At 54.4% G+C, this 10,867-nt stretch overlaps 1 protein-coding gene across 1 annotated transcript; it reads right to left on the minus strand.

The window, feature by feature from the left end:
- Nucleotides 1-83: 83 nt before the first annotated feature.
- Nucleotides 84-10,484, minus strand: LOC131734610 (cell adhesion molecule DSCAML1-like; the record flags this gene model as incomplete). Its single annotated transcript, XM_059021397.1, has 3 exons — nt 84-359; nt 4,687-4,965; nt 10,292-10,484. Coding segments are annotated over 3 exons (748 nt in total), but the record flags the coding sequence as incomplete, so codon positions are not given.
- Between the last annotated feature and the right edge of the window lie 383 nt (nt 10,485-10,867).

A 10,867-nucleotide genomic window follows, 5' to 3' on the forward strand; every position in this document is an offset into this window, starting at 1 on the left:
TCCTCTCCCTCTCCTCCTCTCCTCTCTCCTCCTCTCCTCTCCTCTCCTCTTCTCCCCTCTCCTCTCCTCTCCTCTCCTCTCACCCTCCAGCAGTATCACAGAGAAGTCCTGTGCAGTCTGGATCTTGCGGGTAGCGAAGCACTGGTAAGCACCGGAGTGGCTCTTCTGAGCCGCGGTGATGAGCAGGGTCTCGTTGTTGATGCCTCGGATGGAGATGTAGTCATCGGGGGTCACCAGCTCTGTGTTGCGGTACCAACGGATCGTGAACTCGGGGGACCCCTGCACAGCGCACGACAGGATCACTGTGCTGCCGATCCCTGTCTTCAACTTCTTAGGGGTCAGGGTCACCCGCAGAGGGTCTGCTCAAGAGACAGAGACAAAAACAGGAGTTACACAGGAGCCAAGATACTGCAGCGATACAGAGACAGCAGATCTGCTCAGAGCACAGAAACAGAAACAAAGCAACAGCAAGTTCAGGCCTGATCAGCCGTTGCCACCTTCTTCCTCTTCTTCTTCTTCTTCCTCTTCTTCCTCTTCTTCCTCTTCTTCCTCTTCCCCTTCATCTTCTTCTTCTTCTTCCTCTTCCTCTTCCTCTTCTTCTTGGACTGCGATTTGCTCAGATCTCAGAAACATGCCTTACATCGTATGGCCCATATCTGTTAATCTGCGGGTCTGTCTCCTGGTGTGTGTAGTGTCAGTGCTGGTGTGTGTAGTGCAGGGCAGTGCTGGTGTGTGTAGTGTATGGCAGTGCTGGTGTGTGTAGTGTATGGCAGTGCTGGTGTGTGTAGTGTATGGCAGTGCTGGTGTGTGTAGTGTCAGTGCTGGTGTGTGTAGTGTCAGTGCTGGTGTGTGTAGTGTATGGCAGTGCTGCTGTGTGTAGTGTAGTGTCAGTGCTGGTGTGTGTAGTGCATGGCAGTGCTGGTGTGTGTGTAGTGTCAGTGCTGGTGTGTGTAGTGTATGGCAGTGCTGGTGTGTGTAGTGTAGGGCAGTGCTGGTGTGTGTAGTGTATGGCAGTGCTGGTGTGTGTAGTGTCAGTGCTGGTGTGTGTAGTGTATGGCAGTGCTGGTGTGTGTAGTGTCAGTGCTGGGTGTGTGTAGTGTAGGGCAGTGCTGGTGTGTGTAGTGTAGTGTCAGTGCTGGTGTGTGTAGTGCATGGCAGTGCTGGTGTGTGTAGTGTCAGTGCTGGTGTGTGTAGTGTCAGTGCTGGTGTGTGTAGTGTCAGTGCTGGTGTGTGTAGTGTATGGCAGTGCTGGTGTGTGTGTAGTGTCAGTGCTGGTGTGTGTAGTGTAGGCAGTGCTGCTGTGTGTAGTGTAGTGTCAGTGCTGGTGTGTGTAGTGCATGGCAGTGCTGGTGGTGTGTAGTGTCAGTGCTGGTGTGTGTAGTGTCAGTGCTGGTGTGTGTAGTGTCAGTGCTGGTGTGTGTAGTGTATGGCAGTGCTGGTGTGTGTAGTGTAGGGCAGTGCTGGTGTGTGTAGTGTATGGCAGTGCTGGTGTGTGTAGTGTCAGTGCTGGTGTGTGTAGTGTAGGGCAGTGCTGGTGTGTGTAGTGTATGGCAGTGCTGGTGTGTGTAGTGTATGGCAGTGCTGGTGTGTGTAGTGTAGTGCAGTGCTGGTGTGTGTAGTGTATGGCAGTGCTGGTGTGGTGTAGTGTCAGTGCTGGTGTGTGTAGTGTAGGGCAGTGCTGGTGTGTGTAGTGTATGGCAGTGCTGGTGTGTGTAGTGTCAGTGCTGGTGTGTGTAGTGTATGGCAGTGCTGGTGTGTGTAGTGTCAGTGCTGGTGTGTGTAGTGTAGGGCAGTGCTGGTGTGTGTAGTGTCAGTGCTGGTGTGTGTAGTGTAGGGCAGTGCTGCTGTGTGTAGTGTAGTGTCAGTGCTGGTGTGTGTAGTGCATGGCAGTGCTGGTGTGTGTAGTGTCAGTGCTGGTGTGTGTAGTGTAGGGCAGTGCTGGTGTGTGTAGTGTCAGTGCTGGTGTGTGTAGTGTCAGTGCTGGTGTGTGTAGTGTCAGTGCTGGTGTGTGTAGTGTATGGCAGTGCTGGTGTGTGTAGTGTAGGGCAGTGCTGGTGTGTGTAGTGTATGGCAGTGCTGGTGTGTGTAGTGTCAGTGCTGGTGTGTGTAGTGTAGGGCAGTGCTGGTGTGTGTAGTGTATGGCAGTGCTGGTGTGTGTAGTGTCAGTGCTGGTGTGTGTAGTGTAGTGCAGTGCTGGTGTGTGTAGTGGTATGGCAGTGCTGGTGTGTGTAGTGTCAGTGCTGGTGTGTGTAGTGTAGGGCAGTGCTGGTGTGTGTAGTGTCAGTGCTGGTGTGTGTAGTGCATGGCAGTGCTGGTGTGTGTAGTGTCAGTGCTGGTGTGTGTAGTGTCAGTGCTGGTGTGTGTAGTGTATGGCAGTGCTGGTGTGTGTAGTGTATGGCAGTGCTGGTGTGTGTAGTGTATGGCAGTGCTGGTGTGTGTAGTGCATGGCAGTGCTGGTGTGTGTAGTGTATGGCAGTGCTGGTGTGTGTAGTGTATGGCAGTGCTGCTGTGTGTAGTGTAGTGTCAGTGCTGGTGTGTGTAGTGCATGGCAGTGCTGGTGTGTGTAGTGTCAGTGCTGGTGTGTGTAGTGTATGGCAGTGCTGGTGTGTGTAGTGTCAGTGCTGGTGTGTGTAGTGTATGGCAGTGCTGTGTGTGTAGTGCATGGCAGTGCTGGTGTGTGTAGTGTATGGCAGTGCTGGTGTGTGTAGTGTATGGCAGTGCTGGTGTGTGTAGTGTCAGTGCTGGTGTGTGTAGTGTAGTGTCAGTGCTGGTGTGTGTAGTGTATGGCAGTGCTGGTGTGTGTAGTGTATGGCAGTGCTGGTGTGTGTAGTGTCAGTGCTGGTGTGTGTAGTGCATGGCAGTGCTGGTGTGTGTAGTGTATGGCAGTGCTGGTGTGTGTAGTGTCAGTGCTGGTGTGTGTAGTGTAGGGCAGTGCTGGTGTGTGTAGTGTAGGGCAGTGCTGGTGTGTGTGTAGTGTCAGTGCTGGTGTGTGTAGTGTATGGCAGTGCTGGTGTGTGTAGTGTATGGCAGTGCTGGTGTGTGTAGTGCATGGCAGTGCTGGTGTGTGTAGTGTAGGGCAGTGCTGCTGTGTGTAGTGTATGGCAGTGCTGGTGTGTGTAGTGTAGTGCAGTGCTGGTGTGTGTAGTGTAGGGCAGTGCTGGTGTGTGTAGTGCATGGCAGTGCTGGTGTGTGTAGTGTAGTGTCAGTGCTGGTGTGTGTAGTGTAGTGTCAGTGCTGGTGTGTGTAGTGTATGGCAGTGCTGGTGTGTGTAGTGTCAGTGCTGGTGTGTGTAGTGTATGGCAGTGCTGGTGTGTGTAGTGCATGGCAGTGCTGGTGTGTGTAGTGCATGGCAGTGCTGGTGTGTGTAGTGTATGGCAGTGCTGGTGTGTGTAGTGCATGGCAGTGCTGGTGTGTGTAGTGTATGGCAGTGCTGGTGTGTGTAGTGTATGGCAGTGCTGGGTGTGTGTAGTGTATGGCAGTGCTGGTGTGTGTAGTGTATGGCAGTGCTGGTGTGTGTAGTGCATGGCAGTGCTGGTGTGTGTAGTGCATGGCAGTGCTGGTGTGTGTAGTGCATGGCAGTGCTGGTGTGTGTAGTGTATGGCAGTGCTGGTGTGTGTAGTGTATGGCAGTGCTGGTGTGTGTAGTGCATGGCAGTGCTGGTGTGTGTAGTGCATGGCAGTGCTGGTGTGTGTAGTGTATGGCAGTGCTGGTGTGTGTAGTGTATGGCAGTGCTGGTGTGTGTAGTGCATGGCAGTGCTGGTGTGTGTAGTGTAGGGCAGTGCTGGTGTGTGTAGTGTATGGCAGTGCTGGTCTGTCTCTCTCACTGATCAGTGTGTTTCCTGGCTGTGCTGTCTGACTCCACTCCTCTGCTGTGTGTGGAAATGTCACTGAGCAATAAAGCAGCTGGTTGTCCCAGGCCTCCTCATCAGGCTTGTGTCCCCGTCCCTCCCTCAAATGTCAGAGCGCGTCTCCTCAAGACAGGCAGACATGCCCGGGAGGCTGGCCTCTCTCTCCTCTCTCTCTCTCTCTCTCTCTCTCTCTCCTCTCTCTCTCTCTCCTCTCTCTCTCCTCTCTCTCTCTCCTCTCCTCTCCTCTCTCTCTCTCCTCTCTCTCTCTCTCTCCTCTCTCTCTCTCTCTCTCTCTCTCTCTCTCTCCTCTCTCTCTCCTCTCTCTCTCTCTCCTCTCCTCTCTCTCTCTCTCTCTCTCTCTCTCTCTCTCTCTCTCTCTCTGGCTGTGACAGGCCTGTCAGTAACAGGGAGAGCTCAGTTTCACTCACTCCTCTTCTCAGCCTGCCTGTGTCTCACTTCCTCTCCCCCTCTCCCCCTCTGCGCAGGCTTCTCTCTGCTGTGTTTGATGCAGAGCAGTGCTGCCACTTCCCTAAACCGCTCTGTCCGCTCAGCTTGTTCCTGGCTCAGTTGACACGGGATATCGTTTTGAGAGCTTTGTATTACTGGGGTTCTGAAACATTAGTACTTGCGTGTTGCTAATGCAACCCGATGTGCACTGCTGTGTTCTTTGTGTGAGTAAGCTTGACTTCTTACTGTCTGTACTTGCATGGGTGTGCATGTATGTGTGTGTGTGTTTGTATATCTGGGTCTTTTGGTGAGTTTGTAATGCTGGAAATGACCGAGTGACCGAACAGACGGACGAGTGAGTGACCGAGTGACCGAACCCAGGTCGTCGTACCGATCACACTGAGGTGCCCTGTGACCTCGGCTGATCCGAAGGTGTTGGTGACCTCACAGATGTAGTGTCCGCTGTCCTCCAGCCGCAGGTCGCTGATGGTCAGCCCGGTCAGTCTCTTGGTGCGCCGGCTGTCGGCAGGCAGGGGGCGCCCGTCCTTGAGCCAGCGGATTGCAGGGTTGGGGTAACCCGAGGCAATGCAGGCCAGCTCCACGCTGTGCCCCGCTCCGATCTCACGAGACTGGAAACTGTCCAGGATAGCAGGGGTGGATTCTGTGGGGTCTGAGGAGACACAGAGAGAGAGAGAGAGAGAGAGAGAGAGAGAGAGAGTGAGAGAGGTGAGATACACAGAGAGCGAAAGAGAAAGACACAGAGAGAGAGTCTTGTCTGTCGGTCTGGGGGGAAGGAGTGAGAGAGAAGGAGTGGAGCAGGGAGTTGAGGGATGGAGTGAGAGAGGGAATGAGCGAGGAAGGGAATGAGTGAGGGAGGGAGAGAGGGAGTGAGTAAGGGAGTGAGGGAGAGAGTGAGGAAGGGAGCGAGGGAGTGAGGAAGGGAGAGGGAGCGAGGGAGTGAGGAAGGGACTGTGATTGACAGTGGGGCTGTGCAGTGCAGTAAATGAAGGCAGCTTTTCTGTTCAGGTTGCTCTGATTTGATTTCCATTAAGAGTCGAGCGACTCTGGGATTGCAATTTAATTAAACAGCGTGCTGGTGGTGAGGTTACTGCAGGACAGCGCCGGGCCTAATGCTGCTTATTTATTCATTCATTCATTTACAAGATGAAACACTTTCCCTGCTGCACCGCTGCCCCAGCCCAGGTGAGGCCATTAGAACCGAGAAACTGGAAACAGCACCCCAGAGAACGAGCCTGGGTAACAGCTCAGTGACTCCTCCCTTCACCTGTCCCAGCTCAGTGACTCCTCCCTTCACCTGTCCCAGCTCAGTGACTCCTCCCTTCTCCTGTCCCAGCTCAGTGACTCCTCCCTTCTCCTGTCCCAGCTCAGTGACTCCTCCCTTCTCCTGTCCCAGCTCAGTGACTCCTCCCTTCACCTGTCCCAGCTCAGTGACTCCTCCCTTCTCCTGTCCCAGCTCAGTGACTCCTCCCTTCACCTGTCCCAGCTCAGTGACTCCTCCTTTCTCCTGTCCCAGCTCAGTGACTCCTCCCTTCTCCTGTCCCAGCTCAGTGACTCCTCCCTTCTCCTGTCCCAGCTCAGTGACTCCTCCCTTCTCCTGTCCCAGCTCAGTGACTCCTCCCTTCTCCTGTCCCAGCTCAGTGACTCCTCCCTTCTCCTGTCCCAGCTCAGTGACTCCTCCCTTGTTCTTGTGTTTCTTGACAGACAGACAGACATGCAGACAGGCTGCTGAGTTCTGCTACTGTTTGTGAAGTGTGTGTTTCAATTTCAAGTCTAATCTAATGGATTGCCCCCTACCCAGGTTAATGGTATATTCCACCTCCCCCTATCCACTCCATCTCTGCCTCTATGGCTGTACCATGTATGGGTAATAGCGGTTACGCGGGGGGAGGGTTGAAAATCTGTTTCCTTTTTATTTCTTTACAATTTGAGACCTGGGACACCCTGATACACCCTGATACACACTCACAGAGACACACTGATACACACTCACAGAGACACACTCACACACTGATACACACTCACAGAGACACACTGATACACACTCACAGAGACACACTCACACACTGATACACACTCAAGGAGACACACTCACACACTGATACACACTCAAGGAGACACACACACACACACTGATACACACTCACTGAGACACCCACACACACTGATACACACTCACAGAGACACACTCACACACTCTACACACTCACAGAGACACACACACACACAGCTTGGCGTTTTACAGCTTTGCTTCATCAGAGTGGATTAATTTCACTGGAAATGGGCAGCCCAGTTGTAATGACACTAATCGGATCATGTTTATGAATTGTTGATTGTCTCAAATTGATTGATGATGTCAATGGCCTGAAGAAATGAACCACACTGCCAAATCTGAGAGGGAAAGAGAACCAGTATGGAATGAAGTATCTGACAGAGAGGGAGGGGGAGAGGGGAGAGGGGAGAGGGGGAGAGGGGGAGGGGGAAGGGGAGAGGGGGAGGGGGAAGGGGGGAGGGGGGAGGGGGAAGGGGAGAGGGGGAGAGGGGGAGGGGGAAGGGGAGAGGGGGAAGGGGGGGGGGAGGGGGAGGGGGGATAGGGAGAGGGGGAGGGGAGGGGGGGAGGGGGGAGAAGAGGGGGAGGGGGAGAGGGAGAGGGGGAGGGGAGAGGGGAGAGGGGGAGAAGAAGAGGGGGAGGGGGAGGGGGAGGGGAAGAGGGAGAAGGAGAGGGGGAGAGGGGAGAGGAGGAGGGAGAGGGGGGAGAGGGAGAAGGAGAGGGATAGAGAGAGGGTGAGGGTGAGGGAGAGAGGGTGAGGGTGAGGGAGAGAGGGAGGGGGAGGGGGAGGGGAAGAGGGAGAAGGAGAGGGGGAGAGGGGAGAGGAGGAGGGAGAGGGGGGAGAGGGAGAAGGAGAGGGATAGAGAGAGGGTGAGGGTGAGGGAGAGAGGGTGAGGGTGAGGGAGAGAGGGAGGGGGAGGGGGAGAGGGAGAGAGGGGAGGGGTAGAAGGAGAGGGGGAGAGGAGGAGGGAGAGGGGGGAGAGGGAGAGGGAGAAGGAGAGGGATAGAGAGAGGGTGAGGGTGAGGGAGAGAGGGTGAGGGAGAGAGGGAGGGGGAGGGAGAGAGGGGAGGGGGAGAAGAAGAGGGGGAGGGGGAGGGGGGGAGAGGGGAGAGGGGGAGGGGGAGGGGAAGAGGGAGAAGGAGAGGGGGAGAGGGGGAGTGGGAAAGGGGGAGGGGGGAGAGGGAGAGGGAGAGGGAGAAGGAGAGGGATAGAGAGAGGGTGAGGGTGAGGGAGAGAGGGGAGAGGGAGAGGGGGGTGAGGTAGATAGTGTGTTTCTCTTACCCAGCACTGAGAGGGGTACTGTGTTAGAGATGGAGGGAGGGGTGTTTCTCTTACCCAGCACTGAGAGGGGTACTGTGTTAGAGATGGAGGGAGGGGTGTTTCTCTTACCCAGCACTGAGAGGGGTACTGTGTTAGAGATGGAGGGAGGGGTGTTTCTCTTACCCAGCACTGAGAGGGGTACTGTGTTAGAGATGGAGGGAGGGGTGTTTCTCTTACCCAGCACTGAGAGGGGTACTGTGTTAGAGATGGAGGGAGGGGTGTTTCTCTTACCCAGCACTGTCAGGGGTACTGTGTTAGAGATGGAGGGAGGGGTGTTTCTCTTACCCAGCACTGAGAGGGGTACTGTGTTAGAGATGGAGGGAGGGGTGTTTCTCTTACCCAGCACTGAGAGGGGTACTGTGTTAGAGATGGAGGGAGGGGTGTTTCTCTTACCCAGCACTGAGAGGGGTACTGTGTTAGAGATGGAGGGAGGGGTGTTTCTCTTACCCAGCACTGAGAGGGGTACTGTGTTAGAGATGGAGGGAGGGGTGTTTCTCTTACCCAGCACTGAGAGGGGTACTGTGTTAGAGATGGAGGGAGGGGTGTTTCTCTTACCCAGCACTGAGAGGGGTACTGTGTTAGAGATGGAGGGAGGGGTGTTTCTCTTACCCAGCACTGAGAGGGGTACTGTGTTAGAGATGGAGGGAGGGGTGTTTCTCTTACCCAGCACTGAGAGGGGTACTGTGTTAGAGATGGAGGGAGGGGTGTTTCTCTTACCCAGCACTGAGAGGGGTACTGTGTTAGAGATGGAGGGAGGGGTGTTTCTCTTACCCAGCACTGAGAGGGGTACTGTGTTAGAGATGGAGGGAGGGGTGTTTCTCTTACCCAGCACTGAGAGGGGTACTGTGTTAGAGATGGAGGGAGGGGTGTTTCTCTTACCCAGCACTGAGAGGGGTACTGTGTTAGAGATGGAGGGAGGGGTGTTTCTCTTACCCAGCACTGAGAGGGGTACTGTGTTAGAGATGGAGGGAGGGGTGTTTCTCTTACCCAGCACTGAGAGGGGTACTGTGTTAGAGATGGAGGGAGGGGTGTTTCTCTTACCCAGCACTGAGAGGGGTACTGTGTTAGAGATGGAGGGAGGGGTGTTTCTCTTACCCAGCACTGAGAGGGGTACTGTGTTAGAGATGGAGGGAGGGGTGTTTCTCTTACCCAGCACTGAGAGGGGTACTGTGTTAGAGATGGAGGGAGGGGTGTTTCTCTTACCCAGCACTGAGAGGGGTACTGTGTTAGAGATGGAGGGAGGGGTGTTTCTCTTACCCAGCACTGAGAGGGGTACTGTGTTAGAGATGGAGGGAGGGGTGTTTCTCTTACCCAGCACTGTCAGGGGTACTGTGTTAGAGATGGAGGGAGGGGTGTTTCTCTTACCCAGCACTGAGAGGGGTACTGTGTTAGAGATGGAGGGAGGGGTGTTTCTCTTACCCAGCACTGAGAGGGGTACTGTGTTAGAGATGGAGGGAGGGGTGTTTCTCTTACCCAGCACTGAGAGGGGTACTGTGTTAGAGATGGAGGGAGGGGTGTTTCTCTTACCCAGCACTGAGAGGGGTACTGTGTTAGAGATGGAGGGAGGGGTGTTTCTCTTACCCAGCACTGAGAGGGGTACTGTGTTAGAGATGGAGGGAGGGGTGTTTCTCTTACCCAGCACTGAGAGGGGTACTGTGTTAGAGATGGAGGGAGGGGTGTTTCTCTTACCCAGCACTGTCAGGGGTACTGTGTTAGAGATGGAGGGAGGGGTGTTTCTCTTACCCAGCACTGAGAGGGGTACTGTGTTAGAGATGGAGGGAGGGGTGTTTCTCTTACCCAGCACTGAGAGGGGTACTGTGTTAGAGATGGAGGGAGGGGTGTTTCTCTTACCCAGCACTGAGAGGGGTACTGTGTTAGAGATGGAGGGAGGGGTGTTTCTCTTACCCAGCACTGAGAGGGGTACTGTGTTAGAGATGGAGGGAGGGGTGTTTCTCTTACCCAGCACTGAGAGGGGTACTGTGTTAGAGATGGAGGGAGGGGTGTTTCTCTTACCCAGCACTGAGAGGGGTACTGTGTTAGAGATGGAGGGAGGGGTGTTTCTCTTACCCAGCACTGAGAGGGGTACTGTGTTAGAGATGGAGGGAGGGGTGTTTCTCTTACCCAGCACTGAGAGGGGTACTGTGTTAGAGATGGAGGGAGGGGTGTTTCTCTTACCCAGCACTGAGAGGGGTACTGTGTTAGAGATGGAGGGAGGGGTGTTTCTCTTACCCAGCACTGAGAGGGGTACTGTGTTAGAGATGGAGGGAGGGGTGTTTCTCTTACCCAGCACTGAGAGGGGTACTGTGTTAGAGATGGAGGGAGGGGTGTTTCTCTTACCCAGCACTGAGAGGGGTACTGTGTTAGAGATGGAGGGAGGGGTGTTTCTCTTACCCAGCACTGAGAGGGGTACTGTGTTAGAGATGGAGGGAGGGGTGTTTCTCTTACCCAGCACTGAGAGGGGTACTGTGTTAGAGATGGAGGGAGGGGTGTTTCTCTTACCCAGCACTGAGAGGGGTACTGTGTTAGAGATGGAGGGAGGGGTGTTTCTCTTACCCAGCACTGAGAGGGGTACTGTGTTAGAGATGGAGGGAGGGGTGTTTCTCTTACCCAGCACTGAGAGCCGTGCTCCATTGCTCTGCCGCGTCTCTCCACTGTACGCGTGTTTGGTGATGCAGCGGTATGTGGACAGCGCATCCTCCTTCTGGACTTCTGATATGTACAGAGCTCCATAGGAAGTAATAAAAAACCTACTGCCTGCGAGAGAGAGAGAGAGAGAGAGAGAGAGAGAGAGAGAGAGAGAGAGAGAGAAGGGGAGTCAGGCTTCATCCACAGAGCAGGGCACATAGACTGCAGTTGAACCATGCGCAGGCACACCAGCACAGTGCTGCACTGCTGAGCACAGCTCTGCAGCAAGCAAGGTCACACGTGTTCCTTGGAAGGCACTGGAAAGGAAAACCAGATTACAATCTATTCGGGAAGCGGTAAAGAAGGGACGTTTCATCACAATTACATTTGCGATTCTCTCGGTATAACAGACAGACAGACAGACAGACAGACGGACAGACTCCCCCAGATTCCGATACACTCAGTACAAACTGAACACAAACTAACTGAGAGCTGTATCCTTTATGACTGCTTGTGGATCATGGAGCCTGCCCTAAAGGCACAGCAAAGAGTAACACA

Source organism: Acipenser ruthenus, unplaced genomic scaffold, assembly GCF_902713425.1.
Source record: "Acipenser ruthenus unplaced genomic scaffold, fAciRut3.2 maternal haplotype, whole genome shotgun sequence".
Lineage (NCBI taxonomy): Eukaryota > Metazoa > Chordata > Actinopteri > Acipenseriformes > Acipenseridae > Acipenser > Acipenser ruthenus.